The sequence below is a fragment of the Oncorhynchus kisutch genome, linkage group LG9, assembly GCF_002021735.2.
Source record: "Oncorhynchus kisutch isolate 150728-3 linkage group LG9, Okis_V2, whole genome shotgun sequence".
In the NCBI taxonomy this organism is placed as follows: Eukaryota; Metazoa; Chordata; class Actinopteri; order Salmoniformes; family Salmonidae; genus Oncorhynchus; species Oncorhynchus kisutch.
In genome coordinates, this window is record NC_034182.2 from 21,395,286 (window position 1) to 21,415,913 (window position 20,628).

Sequence of the window (20,628 nt, forward strand, 5' to 3'; positions counted from 1 at the left end):
CTTCAGAAAAAAATGGTATACCTCCACAAGTCTGGCTCATCCTTGGGAGCAATTTCGAAATGCCTGAAGGTACCACGTTCATCTGTCGAAACAATAGTACGCAAATATAAACACCATGGGACCCCGCAACCATCCCACTGCTCAGGAAGGAGACGCGTTCTGTCTCCTAAAGATGAACGTACTTTGGTGGGAAAAGTGCAAATCAATCCCAGAATATATTGAAGCAACATCTCAAGACATCAGTCAGGAAGTTGAAGCCTGGTCGCAAATGCGTCTTCCAAATGGACAATGACCCCAATCATACTTGCAAAGTTGTTGCAAAATGGCTTCAAATCCCTGACCTCAATCCTATGGAAAATATGTGGGCAGAACTGAAAAAGTGTGTGCAAGCAAGGAGGCCTACAAACCTGACTCAGTTACACCAGCTGTCGGGAGGAATGGGACAGAATTCCCCCAATTTAGTGTGGGAAGCTTGTGGAAGGCTACCCGAAACGTTTGACCAAATACTAATTGAGTGTATGTAAACTTCTGACCCACTGGGAATGTGATGAAAGAAATGACAGCTGAAAAAGATCATCCTCTCTACTATTATTCTGACATTTCCCATTCTTAAAATACATTTGTGATCCTAACTGACCTAAGACAGGTAATTTTTACGAGAATTAAACGTTAGGAATTGTGAAAAACTGAGTTTAAATGTATTTGGCTAAGGTGTATGTAAACTTTCGACTTAAAACTGTATCATACATATTGGATGATGAACTTCCACAAATGAAGACAAACCATAACAAATGTAAAATGCCATACTCATAGATTTTTCATGATTGCTTATATTATGTTACATCTACACCTGAGTCCAGGTTGCAGCAGGGGAAAGGGAAAGGCTTCAAACTCAGCAATTACTGTTCTCCTAGCAGCAGAATATTATGCTGGCAGCAGGGGAGTGCAGGTTTCTTTTCTTTAAAAAAAAACAAGAGTCTTCCTGCAAAGACTTGCTAAACTTTGGAAAATATCTATCTATATATATATATATATATATATATATATATATATATATATATATATATATACATATTTCGGACTATGGTGCAGTACAACTTTTTTACAAAGCATTGCAACCACCTTTAAAAAATTATTGTTAATTTGATGTATTTGATTTTTATACCAGCATTTCTTTTGAACGTTTACACAAATACTGGTATGTATTGTGTAGGATGTATTTGAAGAAATACACTTTTAATAAAATACAAATTAATGTTTTCGGAATTACTCAATAGAGTCTCCAAAACAGAATGCTGTTTTGGAACAGACTCCTTACTCCACCCACTCCATTCACTGCAATACAATACACTATACACGGCAGGGGTATTCAACTCCTACCCTATGAGGTCCGGAGTCTGCTGGTTTTCTGTGCTACCTGATAAATAATTGCGCACCGGTCTAAATCAGTCCCTGATTATTGGGGAACAATGAAAAAAAGCTGGCTTCAAGGTCCAGAGCTGAGTTTGAGGGGTATATGGGATATTTATTGGGTTGTAGTGAAATACATGTACAACCTGTTTCATTTGAACTGGTGTGTGAAATACTCAGTCAGATCTCCACTAACCAAATATGGTTTGTTTTTGAGGGGGACTGTGTCACACAGCCTGTTGCTGGCTTTTTGCTCTGTCCCCTCTATTGCCCCCACTGGAATAGAGCCACACAGTGGAGGTGTCATAATACCCATGAAACCTAGCAGTCAAACATTTTTTCCACCATTCATTTTTCCCTTAGGGGATTTTAGAAACACATCAAATAAGGGCTGTAGATTCACGGATATTTCTCTCGGACAAAGTGACTTTTATCAATATCTATTCTACCTGTCTCAGCTAAAGTGGGGTTGAAAATACTCCGTAGGGTCTTTACTAACCAAATATGGTTAGTTTTGAATGGGGATCGTGTCGTACATATCCAACAACACAGCTGTAAATGACCTGGTACTATCCATGGTCCTGAAATCAATACCCACTCAACAACAACAAAATAATCACAAAAGCTAAATGTTTTTTTTATCAAAAGGAAAATCAATTTGATTTACCTGTTAAATGTAATGAATATTAACCAGTATAATTGTTTGTACTTTTTACCCCGTAATATCCAATTGATAGTTACAGTCTTGTCTCATCGCTGCAACTCCCCAATGGACTCGGGAGAGGCGAAGGACGAGAGCCATGCGTCCTCCGAAACACGACCCTGCCAAGCCGCACTGCTTGACACACTACTTGCTTAACTTGGAAGCCAGCCGCACCAATGTGTCAGAGGAAACATCGTCCAGCTGGCGACCGAAGTCAGCTTGCAGGCGCCCGGCCCGCCACAATGAGTCGCTAGAGCACGATGGGAAAAGGAAATCCTGGCTGGGCCAATTGTACGCCGCCTCATGGGTCTTCCAGTCATGGCCGGCTGTGACACAGCCTGGGATCGAACCCGGGACTGTAGTGACGCCTTAGACCGCTGCGTCACTCAGGAGGCCCTAAGACAGGACTTCTAATAAGGCCAAGTAACAATAATTTGCATTTTCTCGCAAATTACAATTTGTAGAGATGGGCTATGACCCATGAATCAGTCCAACACCCTTATCAAAGAGGCATATCTTTGGATTAACTGCGACCAACGTGGGTTTAAGAAAATCGTTGGAAGGCTCTGCATAATTGTAGTGTTAGAAACCTGTAGCAACATGATTTTACTAGGATACTGCATCAAAAATGTTTTATTTGCCAGGCCAAGCGATTAAATTCATGCATATTTTGGCTCATGTTAAGGCTGGCCTTGAGTTGATCTAAATGTGTAAAGGTGCAGCCATCAGCATCACCTTTAGGTTAATCTAGGTCGTTAAAGGGTATGCCAGTCCATCACTGCTCACACTGTGTCCTTTGATGCAGTTGGCTTCTCGAACAGTCAACTGCTAAGAATCTGTATTTGGCACCTCCATCAGGGCAAGGACAAGAGTGCTTGAAAGTCTTGTATGGAAAGGCTTTTCATTTCACACTGGAAGCAAACAGGGTAAGCAAAACAAAGTGTTACGGTGTATTGTCTTTCCAACCGATATTCAACACAGCATCAGTACATTAATGTATGTTATGGAATTAATATAACATACAGGACTAAATGCATATGTCTACAGTGCATTCTGACATTTTCAGACCCCTTCACTTTTTCCACATTTGTTACCTTACAGCCTTAATCTAAAACTGGCTGGGGCACTCAAATTCAGAAAAATTCAGAGACTTGCCCCGAAGCCACTCCTGCGTTGTCTTAGCTGTGTGCTTAATGTAGGGTTGTTGTCCTGTAGGAAAGTGAACCTGAGCGCTCTGTAGAAGGTTTTCATCAAGGATCTCTCTGTACTTTGCTCCGTTCATCTTTCCCTCGATCCTGACTAGTCTCCCAGTCCCTGCTGCTGAAAAATATCCCACCACAATGCTTCACCGTAGGGATGGTGTCAGGTTTCCTCCAGATGTGAAGCTCGGCATTCAGGCTAAAGAGTTTCATCTTGAATCATCAGATCAGAGAATCTTGTTTCTCATGGTCTGAGAGTCCTTTAGGTGTCTTTTGGCAAACTCCAAGCGGGCTGTCATGTGCCTTTTACTGAGGAGTGGTTCCGTCTGGCCACTCTACCATAAAGGCCTGATTGGTGGAGTGCTGTAGAGATGGGTGTCCATCTGCAAGGTTTTCCCATCTCCACAGAGGAGCTCTGCAGCTCTGTCAGAGTGACCATCGGGTTCTTGGTCAACTCCCTGACCAAGGCCCTTCTCTCCCAATGGCTCAGTTTGGCCTGTCGGCCAGCTCTAGGAGGAGTCTTGGTGGTTCCAAATATCTTCCATTTAACAATGATGGAGGCCACTGTGTTCTTGGGGACCTTCAATGCTGCAGAAATGTTTTGGTACCCTTCCCCAGATCTGTGCCTCAACACAATCCTGTCTCTGAGCTAAATTTTTTCGAGTCTCATAGCAAAGGGTCTGAACACTTATCTAAGTAAGGTATTTCTGTTGTTTAAAAAAAAACTGTTTTTGTTTTTTCTGGCAAACGGCCTGGCCATAGTCCATATCTGACCCATCGCTATCACAATCCCTCAGGACAGCATCATCATAACTGCAATGTTGCATACCTTGTCTGGGCAGTCACCTAGATCCAACATATCCAGACCTTGACTCAAAGTGAAACTAAAAGAAAGAACAGAGTAGAAAGTTAGGTAAAACAAGAACTATGTATGTGTATAACTATGTGTATACCTAGATACACTGTGTTATCCCGCCGGTCACTATTGTTGCCGTCAACATGTTTACACATTCTATGACCACACTGAACAAAGTGGAGTAATTGCAAATGCATATATCAAAACTAGACACCTTAAAGATGTGTACCAAAAATCTTTGTCCTAACTTTATTTTAACATACTTTACTTTTAACATATTTTCCACCCCACATTAGCTGAGACATGAATTACTAATAGCCTTTTATTGTTGGGACAATAAATGTGGCCATTGATGAAAATTAAGCATCATTTGAATGATTCAACGATATTGCAATGTTCTGAAATGCGGGCTTTTATTTTGAAGGTTTCTCATTACGATATAAATATGACGTTGTTTTTGGTGCTGCTGGCAGAATACTAGTAAACTCACGGAATTGACGGTTTTTCCATGCGACTCAAAGTAAGTCACGGGGTATGAAACGTTGTTCAGTCTCTGTATATAAATTCTTCACACATTAAGTTAATTTTTTTTTTTATCATATTACTTTTCGGGATAAAGTTGCAATGAGAAAACGTCTGCTATTGTGATAATGTTCAGTGTTTGCAAGTCTAGCCCTATGTTTAACAACTTCTTAATGGAAAAGTAATTGTAACATTGCAATAACACAGTATGTTTTGTTGGGGTGCATTGAAAGCTGATCCCTGTATAGCCAACAATGGATTGGTTTTCGTTATTGGCTGACATAGCCTGCGTGTGTTGTCCTGTGTTGAATGTCTAACTACACCTGCTGCCTGTCTGTCTGTCTGATTACAAGCCTACAGTAAATTAGCAAACCCTTGGTTTATTCAGGATGGTGATTTTGCAATGTAACAGATAGGACACGGAATTGCTTTAGAACCGACGTGGGACACTGACCGGTGTTGGGGAAGCTACTCTGAAAACTGTTTACCAAGCAATTACTTCACACTGGAAGAAGGTAAACTACTCTAAATCTACCTTTAAGAATAATGCTGTTACTTTGAAAAAGTAGTTGTCACGTTCGTTGTATGGATGAGACCAAGGCGCAGCGTGAGATGAATACATCTTATTTAATGAAACGAAGAACACTTAAACTAACGTGAAACTATATATGATAAGTGCAGACACAGGCAACTAACACATAGACAATAATCCACGAAATAACCAAGGAATATGGCTGCCTAAATATGGTTCCCAATCAGAGACAACGATAAACAGCTGCCTCTAATTGAGAACCAATCTAGGCGACCATAGACATACAAAACCCCTATAGACATACAAAACCCCTAGACTGGAACAAAAACACATACATCACCCATGTCACACCCTAACCCAACCAAAATAATAAAGAAAACAAAGAATACTAAGGTCAGGGCGTGACAGTAGTTCACTACATCGTGTAATTTAGCCTATTAACTATTAAACACAAAAACGATGTTTCAAGTGAGAAATAGGCCAGTCTGAAGCTGAAAAAGAAAGGAAACGATTGCCTAATTCACCAATACTTTGGTTTTGGCTAAAAACGTACCCATTTGAAACTGCCTATTTCTCAGGCCCAGAAACTAGAATATGCATATAATTTCAGATTAGGATAGAAAACACTCTAAAGTTTCCAAAACTGTCAAAATATTGTCTGTGAATATAACAGAACTGATATTGCAGGCGAAAACCTGAAGAAAATCCAACAAGGAAGTGCTGTTTTTCCTGAAAGCTCTCTGTTCCTCAAGGTGTCACCAGTCTTTAGACATAGTTTCAGGCTTTTATTTTGAAAAATGAGCGTTAAAGATCACATCTCGTCAGTGGATAGCTGGGTGTTCGCAGAGTTTTGCTTGCGCAACAGAGTTTGGCAGCCATTGTCTCTCCCTCTCCTATTGAAAAAGCTACAGTCCCGGTTGATATATTATCGATTATATATTTTAAAAACAACCTGAGGATTGATTACTGAGGACTGCTTCTTGACACTACTCGCTAAACCTGGAAGCCAGCCACACGAATGTGTCGGAGGATACACGTCCAGCTGGCGACCGAAGTCAGCTTGCAGGTGCCCGGTCCGCCACAAAGAATCGCTAGAGCACGATGGGACAAGAAATTCTGTCTGGGTCAATTGTACGCTGCCTCATGGGTCTTCCGGTCATGGCCGGCTGTGACACAGCCTGGGATCGAACCCGGGATTGTAGTGGCACCTCAATGCAACATTACCCTAAAAACAGTACTGTAGCAATGAGGTTTGTGCAGTAGGCTATACATTATCACTGCATATTGCCTTTGTTTGAATTGCCCTGTCAATGCATTGTTGTTCTAACCATTTCTTTGCATTATTCAAATTGGATTAAATAAAACAATCTCACTCATCATACACACAATACCCATAATGACAAAGTGAAAACATGTTTTTAGACATTTTTGCAAATTTATTGAAAATGAAAAAGAGAAACATAATTTACATACGTTTTCACACCCCTGAGTCAATACTTGTTGGAATCACCGTCGGCAGGAATTTCAGCTGTGAGTCTTTCTGTGTAAGTTTCTAAGACCTTTGCACACCTGGATTGTACAATATTTGCCCATTATTCTTTTCAAATTCTTCAATCTCTGTCATTGATTGTTGATCATTGCTCGACAAACATTTTCAAGTCTTGTCATAGATTTTCAAGAAGATTTAAGTTAAAACTAACTCGGCCACTCAGGAACATTCACTGTCTTCTTGGTAAGCAACTCCAGTGTAGATTTGGCCTTTTGTTTTAGGTTATTGTTCTGCTGAAAGGTGAATTCATCTCCCAGTGTCTGCTGGAAAGCAGACTGAACTGAGTTTTCCTGTAGGATTTAGCCTGTGCTTAGCTCTATTTCATTTAATTTTTATCCTGAAACTCCCCATCTCTTAACGATAACAAGCATACCCATAACATGATGCAGCCACCACTATGCTTGGACTAGATTATGAATGACTCTTGGCGGAATGCATTGATTGACTGCCGTGAGGATGATAATTAGCCTGACGACACACAAAATTATTCCGCTGCTCTGTTATTCGCTACATACTTCTCATTGTGGAGAAGAAACTAATGTCCGTGGGCGTTGGCCAGAGCAAGGAGTATGTGTAGCCAGGCAAGATGATAAGCACAGTCGTTCGCAAACTGCTTCCCCAAAACGATTTGTTCTCGAGTACTAGTTTGTTGCGCAGAGGCTGTGTAATATAAGTTTTGGTTCTACAAAGATGTATCCATAACATTCAATAATCAATGAATTGCAGTCATTTTTGCACCATGCGATCAATTATAATTTCTAAACATGTATTTTTTTATCTCTATGCTCTTGATCTATTTTCCTGCGCGTATGACAGAAAGTTGGTGGTCGGAGCACGTCTCTGGAGACAGAGGAGCATGCATTAAAACTTCTTAGTTCTGCAATCCCATTAGCGGTATCGACATGACAACAGCCAGTGAAAGTGCATGCACCAAATTCAAAACAACAGAAATCTAATAATTCAAATTCCTCAAACATACATGTATCTTATACCATTTTAAAGGTAATCTTGTTGTTAATCCCACCACAGTGTCTGATTTCAAATAGGCTTTACAGCAAAAGCACCACAAACGATTGTTAGGTCACCACCAACTCACAGAAAACACAGCCATTTTTCCAGTCAAAGAGAGGAGTCACAAAAAGCACAAATAGAGATAAAATGAATCCCTAACCTTTTGATCTTCATCAGATGACACTCATAGGACTTCATGTTACACAATACATTAATGTTTTGTTTGATAAAGTTAATATTTAAAAAATCTCATTTTACATTGGCGCGTTATGTTCACTAGTTCCAAAAACATCCGGTGTATTGCAGAGGGCCACATAATTTTACAGAAATACTCATTATAAATGTCGATGAAAATACAATTGTTAAACATGGAAATATAGATATACCTCTCCTTAATGCAACTGCTGTGTCAGATTTCAAAAACACTTTACGGAAAAAGCCTACAATGCAATAATCTGAGTACGGCGCTCAGAGCCCAAACAAGCCATAAAGATCTCTGCCAGACCACTGACTCAGAGCTCTCATCCGGCTCCACATCACAGTAGAAGCCTCATTCAAGTTTCTAAAGACGGTTGACATCTAAGCCTTAGGAAGTGCAACATAACCAATTTCCCACTGTGTATTCAATAGGGGCTGGGTTGAAAATCGACCAACCTCAATTTCCCACTTACAACTTTCTTCTCAGGTTTTTGCCTGCCATATGAGTTCTGTTATACTCACAGACATCATTCAAACAGTTTTAGAAACTTCAGACTGTTTTCTATCCAATACTAATAATAATATGCATATATTAGCAACTGGAACTGAGGAGCAGGCCGTTTACTCTGGGCACCTCTGGGCACCTTTCATCCAAGCTACTCAGTACTGCCCCTGCAGCCATAAGAAGTTAATCCTGCTGAAGGACTCATTGCGGCCAGCACTAGCAGGTCAAAATAACGACTAAAATGAACGAGTCACTAGCAGGTCAAAAGCGTTGTTCAAAAATAATGAATCATTTGCGAACTGCACACCTCTTCCGTCTTACAGCTGATGGCAAAACTCAAGTGGAACCACATTTCTGCCTCGTGCACAAATTAATGTTGTTACTCCGATGAACAGAGTGAAATATCCCTCGATATTGAAAAAGACCCCTGCCACTAATAATAACGCAAGCCTATCGATACACTTTCCTACTCATTCATTACAGCCGCAGTGCTGGCTGTAGCGCAAGTGGACGTAGGAAGAGGTTGCATTTTGTTGCTCATAAAAGTGTTGACAGTACTGAGTAGGAAGTTAAACATGAACTCGCTCACAAAAACAGCAGCTCTTTGCTGTATTCATTGAAAGTCTCTCTCTAGTCAAGGTTTTGAAATCTCACAATATCAACTTTGCTGTACCTTTCTTTTACACCTGCTACGTTACTGCAGACACGGTAATCTGAGCCATCCGATTGGCCAGCAGTAGGCCTGTAGTGCACTTGAGTTGCTCTCTGGACCCCCCGGTGGAAGAAATGGGAACACTTGGCCTATCCAGTGCGCAGGGAAGCTGATTCGGCTGCACCTACCGCCAACACCCCCTAAAAACAACAACAACATTAAAAAAACTGCAAAAATAAATAAAAACAAATGCAAGGCTTGGTTATTTTTTTACAGAAACGTTTGCAGATTGACTAGGAATGTCTTGGAGATTAACCAGTCGATCGCGATTGACCAGTTGGTGACCACTGATATATAGCCAATAATTCTTAACTCCATTGTTTGTAAACAACAACTTTTACAGACAGAAACCATGGCAGGTAGCTGTGTTGGGGAGAGCGACGGCCTGACATTCTGGGTGGCTGAACAAAAGGACTACGATGATGTCATGTCCATTTCTGTTCAAATCTATGGAGGGAATGACTACCTGCCTCATCGATATGCCGATTGGATGACTGAGCCTGACAGAGTGGTTATACTGGGACGCAGAGACGGAAAATTGGTCAGTGTAGTTCTCTCTCTCTCTCTCTCTCTGTCTGTCTGTCTACTTCCGTCTCTGTCTGTCTACGTCCGTCTGTCTACGTCCGTCTGTCTACGTCCGTCTGTCTACGCCCGTCTGTCTACGCCCGTCTGTCTACGCCCGTCTGTCTACGCCCGTCTGTCTACTTCCGTCTGTCTACTTCCGTCTGTCTACTTCCGTCTGTCTGTCTACTTCTGTCTGTCAGACAGACAGACTGAAGTAGACAGACGGTCAGGTGGAAGTAGACAGACGGTCAGACTGTCTACTTTCGTCTGTCTACTTCCATCTGTCTGTCTACTTCTGTCTGTCAGACAGACAGACTGAAGTAGACAGACGGTCAGGTGGAAGTAGACAGACGGTCAGGCGGAAGTAGACAGACGGACAGGCGGAAGTAGACAGACGGACAGGCGGAAGTGGACAGGCGGAAGTAGACAGACGGACAGGCGGAAGTAGACAGACGGTCAGGTGGAAGTAGACAGACGGTCAGGTGGAAGTAGACAGACGGTCAGGCGGAAGTAGACAGACGGACAGGCGGAAGTGGACAGGCGGAAGTAGACAGGCGGACAGGCGGAAGTGGACAGGCGGAAGTAGACAGACGGACAGGCGGAAGTAGACATACGGTCAGGTAGAAGTAGACAGACGGTCAGGCGGAAGTAGACAGACGGACAGGCGGAAGTGGACAGGCGGAAGTAGACAGACGGACAGGCGGAAGTGGACAGGCGGAAGTAGACAGACGGACAGGCGGAAGTGGACAGGCGGAAGTAGACAGACGGACAGGCGGAAGTAGACAGACGGACAGGCGGAAGTGGACAGACGGACAGGCGGAAGTAGACAGGCGGAAGTGGACAGGCGGAAGTAGACAGACAGACGGACAGGCGGAAGTAGACAGACAGACGGACAGGCGGAAGTAGACAGACAGACGGACAGGCGGAAGTAGACAGACAGACGGACAGGCGGAAGTAGACAGACAGACGGACAGGCGGAAGTAGACAGACGGACGGACAGGCGGAAGTAGACAGACGGACGGTCAGGCGGAAGTAGACAGACGGACGGACAGGCGGAAGTGGACAGGCGGAAGTAGACAGACGGACATGCGGAAGTGGACAGGCGGAAGTAGACAGACGGACAGGCGGAAGTAGACAGACGGACAGGTGGAAGTAGACAGACGGACAGGCGGAAGTGGACAGGCGGAAGTAGACAGACGGACAGGCGGAAGTAGACAGACGGACAGGCGGAAGTAGACAGACGGATAGGCGGAAGTAGACAGACGGACGGACAGGCGGAAGTAGACAGACGGACAGGCGGAAGTAGACGGACGGACAGGCGGAAGTAGACGGACGGACAGGCGGAAGTAGACGGACGGACAGGCGGAAGTAGACGGACGGACAGGCGGAAGTAGACGGACGGACGGACAGGCGGAAGTAGACGGACGGACGGACAGGCGGAAGTAGACGGACGGACGGACAGGCGGAAGTAGACGGGCGGACGGACAGGCGGAAGTAGACGGGCGGACGGACAGGCGGAAGTAGACGGACGGACAGGCGGAAGTAGACGGACGGACAGGCGGAAGTAGACGGACGGATGGACAGGCGGAAGTAGACAGGCGGACGGACGGACATGCGGAAGTAGACGGACGGACAGACGGACAGGCGGAAGTAGACGGACGGACGGACAGGCGGAAGTAGACGGATGGGCGGACAGGCGGAAGTAGACGGACGGACGGACGGAAGTAGACAGACGGACGGAAGTAGACGGACGGAAGTAGACAGACGGAAGTAGACAGACGGACAGACGGAAGTAGACAGACGGACAGACGGAAGTGGACAGACGGACAGACAGGCGGAAGTAGACAGACGGAAGTAGACAGACGGAAGTAGACAGGCGGACAGACGGAAGTGGACAGGCGGAAGTGGACAGGCGGAAGTAGACAGACGGACAGGCGGAAGTAGACAGACGGACAGGCGGAAGTAGACAGACGGACGGACAGGCGGAAGTAGACAGACGGACAGGCGGAAGTAGACGGACGGACAGGCGGAAGTAGACGGACGGACAGGCGGAAGTAGACGGACGGACAGGCGGAAGTAGACGGACGGACAGGCGGAAGTAGACGGACGGACGGACAGGCGGAAGTAGACGGACGGACGGACAGGCGGAAGTAGACGGACGGACGGACAGGCGGAAGTAGACGGACGGACGGACAGGCGGAAGTAGACGGGCGGACGGACAGGCGGAAGTAGACGGGCGGACGGACAGGCGGAAGTAGACGGACGGACAGGCGGAAGTAGACGGACGGACAGGCGGAAGTAGACAGACGGACGGACGGACGGACATGCGGAAGTAGACGGACGGACAGACGGACAGGCGGAAGTAGACGGACAGACGGACAGGCGGAAGTAGACGGATGGGCGGACAGGCGGAAGTAGACGGACGGACGGACGGAAGTAGACAGACGGACGGAAGTAGACGGACGGAAGTAGACAGGCGGAAGTAGACAGACGGAAGTAGACAGATGGAAGTAGACAGACGGAAGTAGACAGACGGACAGACGGAAGTAGACAGACGGACAGACGGAAGTGGACAGACGGACAGACAGGCGGAAGTAGACAGACGGAAGTAGACAGACGGAAGTAGACAGGCGGACAGACGGAAGTGGACAGACGGAAGTGGACAGACGGAAGTAGACAGACGGAAGTAGACAGACGGACAGACAGACGGAAGTGGACAGACGGAAGTGGGCAGACGGAAGTGGACAGACGGAAGTAGACAGACGGAAGTAGACAGACAGACAGACAGACAGACAGACGGAAGTAGACAGACAGACTGAAGTAGACAGACAGACAGATGGAAGTAGACAGACAGACAGACAGAAGTAGACAGACAGACAGACAGACAGACAGACAGACGGAAGTAGACAGACAGACAGACGGAAGTAGACAGACGGACAGACTGAAGTAGACAGACGGTCTGTCTACTTCCGTCTGTCTGTCTACTTCAGTCTGTCTGTCTACTTCCGTCTGTCAGACAGACAGACAAACAGACAGAAGTAGACAGACGGACAGACAGACAGTCTGTCTACTTCTGTCTGTCTCTCTGTCTGTCTACTTCCGTCTGTCTGTCTGTCTACTTCAGTCTGTCTGTCTACTTCCGTCTGTCTGTCTACTTCCATCTGTCAGACGGTCAGACAGACGGAAGTGGACAGACGGACAGACAGACGGAAGTGGACAGACAGACGGAAGTGGACAGACGGACAGACAGACGGACAGACAGACGGAAGTGGACAGACGGACAGACAGACGGAAGTAGACAGACGGACAGACAGTCTGTCTACTTCCGTCTGTCTGTCTACTTCCGTCTGTCTGTCTACTTCCGTCTGTCTGTCTGTCTACTTCCGTCTGTCTACTTCCGCCTGTCTGTCTACTTCCGTCTGTCCGTCTGTCTGTCTGTCTACTTCCATCCCCCTGTCTGTCTGTCTACTTCCATCCCCCTGTCTGTCTGTCTACTTCCATCCCCCTGTCTGTCTGTCTGTCTACTTCCATCCCCCTGTCTGTCTGTCTACTTCCATCCCCCTGTCTGTCTGTCTACTTCCATCTGTCTGTCTGTCTACTTCCATCTGTCGGTCTGTCTACTTCCATCTGTCGGTCTGTCTACTTCCATCTGTCTGTCTGTCTACTTCCATCTGTCTGTCTGTCTACTTCCATCTGTCTGTCTGTCTACTTCCATCTGTCTGTCTGTCTGTCTACATCCATCTGTCTGTCTACATCCATCTGTCTGTCTACTTCCATCTGTCTGTCTACTTCCATCTGTCTGTCTGTCTGTCTACTTCCATCTGTCTGTCTGTCTGTCTACTTCCGTCTGTCTGTCTGTCTGTCTACTTCCGTCTGTCTGTCTGTCTGTCTACTTCCATCCATCCCTTTCTTCCTTCCGTATCTCTCCATCTATCCATCCCTCCCTCTCTCCCTTTCTACCATCCATCCCTCTCTCCCTTTCTACCATCCATCCCTCCCTCCCTCTGCCTCCTCCATCCATCCCGAAATCCATCTTCATCCCTCCCCTCTCCCCCAGGTGGCACTGGAGTCTGGTCTAATCGTTGATGAGGGGTGTACAGTGGTGGTGGAGGGGTTGAGGGTGTGTCCCAGCGAGAGGGGTCGCGGCGTGGCTGGGGTTATCCAGAGGTTCGCTGATCTTTTTTTAATGATTTAATTGTTTATAGATTAGTTTTTACACACAACAACAAAAAGAACCGCAACAAACATAGTAAACAACAAATAACATCACATACACAGCTCAAGTCCATCGTAAATTAAAGACAAATGTACAGAATGTATACATATACAGATTTACTGACCAGTACATCCAGCAGCTGTACCCCAGTGTCAGGACCAAGAGACAAACCAAGGCTGACGACCCTTCAGCTGGGCCCACACAGACATTATCCAAGTTCACAGAGCTAGGGAGACGGGTGAGTTATAATTCATGCTATACTAATATATACTTTACTATACTACTGTATAATTTACTATACAAACCTTCAACTTTTTTTATCTGAGTGGTGTAGAAAACTGTTTGACGGGTATTGTTTACCGTAACCCTCAACCACAACCCTAACCCAAACCCTCAACCACAACCCAAACCCTCAACCACAACCCTAACCCAAACCCTCAACCACAACCCAACACAGGGACCCAACCCAATACACCCCAAGACCTCTCTGAGGTGGTGACTATGGAGAAAGGGGTAAAGGTGGAGAAAGTTGTGATAATACTAACCTCTCCACCTACCTTCTACCCATCCCATTCAGTCTGTTTCCCAGAGCCCATTGTGAGACTCTCCCGCTTACCTTCACCAAGACAATCCACCACAACATCCCCAGCCTGAGATAAACCTGACACGGAACCCAAACCAGATGAGCGCGTGCGCCATTGTGCATACATTTATTTTGTCCCCCTACACCAAACACGATCACAACACCTAGGTTAAAATATTTTAAAATAACTCTGAACCAATGACATGAATTTGGGGACAGGTCGAAAAGCATTAAACATTTATGGCAATTTAGCTAGTTAGCTTGCACTTGCTAGCTAATTTATCCTATTTAGCTAGCTTGCTGTTGCTAGCTAATTTGTCCTGGGATATAAACATTGAGTTGTTATTTTACCTGAAATGCACAAGGTCCTCTACTCCGACAATTAATCCACACAACGGTCAACCGAATCGTTTCTAGTTATCTCTCCTCCTTCAGGGTTTTTAATCTTTTGAACTTATATGGTGATTGGCATCTACACTTTCATAGTATTACCACGACGACCTGCAACTCAGTTCATCTTTCAATCACCCATGTGGGTATAACAAATGAGGAGATGGCACATGGGTCCCTGCTTCTATAAACCAATGAGGAGATGGGAGAGGCAGGACTTGCAGCGCGATCTGCGTCAGAAATAGAAAGGACTTCTATTTTAGCCTTTGGCAACGCAGGCGCTCGTTAACGTTTGGGTGCAATAATTGAATAACATAGATTTATACATTTATTTTGCAACGCTCACGCAAGTGAAACAAGCGGTGTAGTCAGGGTATAAGACATACTCAAGTGTTTATATCATGTTTTTCTTGAACAGAAGGTAGTTTCACAATCTCTAACATGATATGCGTAGCCTGTAGGTACCCAACACTCCTTGTGTAAAAGTGCATACATTCATGTTACGGCAAATTGTCCGTTATAGTTATTTTATTTTTACATCGGAGGATCAGAAGATAAATATTACATTATGTTTCAAGTTATAACATGTTATGAGTCCTTCAGTTTAATACAGTGTTTATAAAACGTTTTTACATGTAATTTGCGCTATTGGCGCCATTTTCTCTTTCTGACAAAGGTTAGGAATAAAAAGTCCCTGACTTCTCTCCCTTGCAATCTCTTAGCACTCAAAATCCTGATTGGTCGTTTATCCAGTAACACGTGCAGATCATAAGATGTTCTGCTGACTTGCCAATGGCATCTGTTTTCTATCTCCTGACCTCCTCAGGGCCATTCAGAGTTGTAAAGGGAGATCCGTTTATTGGCCTTGTGATAGGTTGAAAGGGGGTGCTGTCAATAACAGAACTGTTGTTAACAGAACTCGTGGGCTCTCGTTACAAAAGGGTTACATAGTTTAATAAAACAACAAAAATACTTGAATTCAGCCACATTGATTGCCTGATTTCTCCCCCCCCCCCCCCCCCCTTTCAACCAGATTTCCTGCTCCGGAAAAAAAACATGACTTAAACATTTTTAACATTAACCTAGTAAAAACAGTTCTGTAGGAATGAGGTTTGTGCAGTAAGGCCTAATACATTGGCCAAATGCCAACATTGTTATTCTCAGACCATATTATATTTCAAAACTCGAGTTTTGATAACAGATTAGTTTGTGTAACACTTGCGAGGCACAGCTGGTCACATTTTTTTTTGAATCGTTTGTTAATAATTAGCTTTTTAATTTTACTGGACTGATGATACCAGCATCTGATGGTCATGTTGCTTTCAAGATAACTGGGAACTTGGTTAGAGTCTACGAGTTATATAACCGTTCAAAACTATTTTTCCCAGTCTAATCCAGTTCCCAGTTGTCTTGAATGCACTGAAGTCGGAAGTTAAAGATTTTCCCGAGTTCCCAGTTTTTTTTTTTTAACACGGCGTTAGAATCAGTGGAGGGAGAGAGCAGCAGAGGGGTCCACCTCTCACGGTCTCTACTCTCCCCTTCCTTTCCTCCGGTGAGACTGACCAGAGAGAGAGAGAGAAGACAGTCTTCTACCTGATGGTGAAACTCCAGACCAGACTGATTTACCGCCCCGTGTTCCCCCACCCTCTCCAGACCAGACTGATCTACCGCCCCATGTTCCCCAACCCTCTCCAGACCAGACTGATTTACCGCCCCATGTTCCCCCACCCTCTCCAGACCAGACTGATTTACCGCCCCATGTTCCCTCACCCTCTCCAGACCAGACTGATTTACCGCCCCATGTTCCCCCACCCTCTCCAGACCAGACTGATTTACCGCCCCATGTTCCCCAACCCTCTCCAGACCAGACTGATTTACCGCCCCATGTTCCCCCACCCTCTCCAGACCAGACTGATTTACCGCCCCATGTTCCCCCACCCTCTCCATACCAGACTGATTTACCGCCCCATGTTCCCCCACCCTCTCCAGACTGAATTTCCATATACACATGCAGACCGAGGAGGAAGTTGCAATAGGCCCGTGCAACCCAAGTTTTGATATCAGCACAAACAGAAACCCTCTTAAACCTAATCCTATAGCTTCATGTCCATATACTGGTTCAACCCTAACCCTATCTTCATGTCGACATCCTGGTTCAACCCTAACCCCAGCCTCAACCCTAACCCTAACTTCATGTCCCCATCCTGGTTCAACCCTAACCCCAGCCTCACTCCTAACCCTAACTTCATGTCCCCATCCTGGTTCAACCCTAACCCCAGCCTCAACCCTAACCCTAACTTCATATCCCCATCCTGGTTCAACCCTAACCCTATCTTCATGTCCCCATCCTGGTTCAACCCTAACCCTATCTTCATGTCCCCATCCTGGTTCAACCCTAACCCAAGCCTCAACCCTAACCCTATCATCATGTCCCCATCCTGCTTCAACCCTAACCCTATATTCATGTCCCCATCCTGGTTCAACCCTAACCCAAGCCTCAACCCTAACCCTATCATCATGTCCCCATCCTGCTTCAACCCTAACCCTATCTTCATGTCCCCATCCTGGTTCAACCCTAACCCAAGCCTCAACCCTAACCCTATCATCATGTCCCCATCCTGCTTCAACCCTAACCCTATCTTCATGTCCACATACTGGTTCAGCCCTAATGTTAGCAATTTATGTTATTCTTGAATAAAACAAACTCCAAAGCAAATCATGGGGAGACAAATAGATATATTCAGAGAGGACAAATCAAGGTGTTATGCTGGGCGGTAGATGTTCAGTCTCCCCTGTCCTCAGATTTTCCCCACCGAACAAAGGAACAGGATGCCATTTATAACCCCCATCCTAGCCAGGGGTTGACCAATCAGAAGTCCTCGCAGGACAACTGAGCCAATAACCAAATAACAAGTTTCCTGCCCCCGGCTCAATGTACAGAACGTAGCTCTGAGTTCAAGACTGACATCCCACAGATCCTAAACAGATGTTGAACTGAAAACCAACTCCTATTGATCGTTAATCCTAGTCCGTTTTTTTAAATTTTTACTTCTGTGTCAAAGCCTTTTGAAAGGCAAATGTGCAGACAGTCTGTCTGCATTTCCTATTTCTTCCTAGAAACCAGCCCAAATGTCAGTATCTCATACCTGGAAACACAGTGGTTAAAAGTCTGTCTCAGCGTGTGGCTGTGTGGTGCTCTATACAACTGCCTTTCAAAGAACACCTGACTAAAGGAAGAAACAGCATGTGTCTTTGTCCTAAATGGCACCCTATCCCCTATATTGTGCACTACTTTTGACCAAGGCCCATAGGGCTCCAGTGCACTACAGCGTGAATAGGGGGCCATTTGGGATGCAAGCCTCATGGGTACTGGTGTGGTGAATACAATATGAAACAGTGCTGTGTACTAATGGAAACGCTTAGACTGGTTTATTGCAGCAGTAGTCCCATTGAGGACTGCGGACCGCATGGAGACAAGTTATATCTAATCTAACTGAGTCAAAGAGTGTGTCTCAAATGGAACCTGTTCCATATAGTGCTGTACTTTTGACCTCAGCCCTATGGGCCAATAAAGTTGAATGGATGATTTATTTATTGAGTTTCTGAGGGAGCTTGTTAGGGATAGGCTGTGCTTGTATTGCTAAGAGACTTGCGCGCACACACACGATACACACGGATGCACACACACAAACACATAAACTATTGCTGCACCTTTCACAAGGGGACAAACACCACAATGGACTTGTAATTAAGGTGTCAAACCACCCCTCTTTTTCTTTTTACATCTACCTACGCTTCATCCCCCTCATCTATACGTTTGCTGTCACTGTTTCACCCACTCGTTTTCTTTCTCTCTCCCACTCCCTCATTATCTCCCTCCCCCCTCTCTCTCCACCCCATCCCCTCTCAATCTCTCTCCGTCTCTCTCTCTCTAGGCTGCTCTCTCATTCATTGGGGAGGCCGACAGTTTTGAGGGTTTCATCTCACACCTGAGGAACAAACTACATTCCACCACAGGAAGTGAGCCAGGTGTGTCCGTCCCTCAAATGTTTCTGATAGAGGATGAGCAACACCTGAAGAACATCCTCCTTGATCCTGAACTCCCCTCCAGGGTTCAACTTCCTGGTGGTGCCATTATCCAAGACTGGCAACCCTTACAACCAATCAAAGGCAACCTTGTGATCTTAGCAAGGCGAAACCTCACCTGGTTGGCCGACAACCTGGAAAGACCTGCCTTCCTCAGCTTTTACACTCCACCTTATCCAATCCCGTACAAGGGAGGTTCGCTGAGATTCAATATCGATATGTTTGGAACTGATCTAGTTTCAGCAAAGAGGGCACTTGCTGGCCATTTTGAGAAAGTGAGGGAGAGGAGGGAGGTGAAGGGGAGGGTGATGGTTCATGTGTATCTGAACAAGTCGCTATGGGAGGGTGTGAGAGAGTTCTGTGAGGGATACACAGGGGTGAGGAGGTGTAGAGAGTACTGGGAACAACTGTTTCTGGAGAGAGGGATGTGAGGAGATGTGGAGAGGATGAGAAAGGGAGGGGGAGAGAGAGAGATGAACAGAGGATAGCAAAAGAGAGGCCAGTGAGAAAGTGTGCAAATTAGACTTAGAGAAGGGTTTTCCACATTATTCTGCTTTGATTATTTGAATCAGCTGTGTAGTGCTGGGGGGGGGGGGGGGGTTAGCCATGTAATCAATATACATAATATATCATACAGTATGTAACATACTTTTTATATTGCTTTGATTGATTGGAACAAAGCCAGCACTTTAGAAGTGAATCTGATTTTTTTTTTAAACTATTGTGATGATGCAAGAATTTATAATGGGACATTACAGGAATAAATGTTTTCTTGTTAAATCATTATACATGTTTGTAAAGACAAGTGTATCAAATCACTGATTCATCATGACTATGAAATGCAAATCAGTATCAATAAGAATAAATGAATAGAATGTCGCTGATCATTCTCTCTCTCATTACTGTATCCATTTATAACTGAAGCAGGTGGAGCTAAAAAGGGGGGAAATGACAGAGCTAATTGTCTTTTGTGTGTGTGTGTGCGCTGCATGGAAAACATGATTGCAAGCACTTCTATGAATCCCGGTTGCTGTCTAATTGATACAGTATGTCTGTTATTCAGTACTTTTAGGTGATTCAGATCATTGAACTCAATGAACTGAATGAAGACTGACGCTGTCGTGCTACTGTACAAAACATGGTTACTGACTCACTCTCACAGAGAAAAGAGCTGGGTATTGTGGCTCCAGTAAACTCAATGACCTTTCTCTGTGAGACAATGAATACATGGTTCCTGACTCTTTATCTTCTAGTACAATTGTATCCAGTGGCTTTAGTTTATGATACATCATCAGCCAGTAACTGTAGCATCTCAACATGTGTGAAATCATAATTGACGTCACACCAGACCAGACAAGTGTTTTGCTACATCACAAGCGTTTCGCTCCGCTCGCAATAACGTTTGATTTGAGATGTACTGTAAAGTACCTGTATATCTTAATGGCAGTTATCTGAAAGTTATCAATGATACAGGCTGGTGTAAAGTGAAGTATATATCGTAGTTAAAAGGAAGGTCCTTGGTTGGAGGACAGAGCTTTCAGCTTTTAGGTGTCTTGTCTGTTCAATCACACTCCATTCCCTCCGTCTCAACC

At 44.9% G+C, this 20,628-nt stretch overlaps 1 protein-coding gene across 4 annotated transcripts; it reads left to right on the top strand.

The window, feature by feature from the left end:
• Positions 1–4,600: 4,600 nt before the first annotated feature.
• Positions 4,601–19,920, top strand: nat16l (N-acetyltransferase 16, like). 4 transcript variants are annotated; one of them, XM_020490673.2, is made up of 6 exons: positions 4,601–4,688; positions 5,079–5,205; positions 9,541–9,738; positions 13,819–13,928; positions 14,092–14,215; positions 18,886–19,920. In XM_020490673.2, exons 3-6 carry the CDS (start codon positions 9,550–9,552, stop codon positions 19,465–19,467), a joined length of 1,005 nt encoding a protein of 334 aa, XP_020346262.1. In that variant the 5' UTR covers positions 4,601–4,688; positions 5,079–5,205; positions 9,541–9,549; the 3' UTR covers positions 19,468–19,920. The 4 variants fall into 4 exon arrangements, 3 of the variants coding, with proteins under 3 accessions (XP_020346262.1, XP_020346264.1, XP_020346263.1); XM_020490675.2 differs by having other exon boundaries at positions 4,631–4,688; positions 5,103–5,205; XM_020490674.2 differs by having other exon boundaries at positions 4,683–4,700.
• The last annotated feature ends 708 nt before the right edge of the window (positions 19,921–20,628 follow it).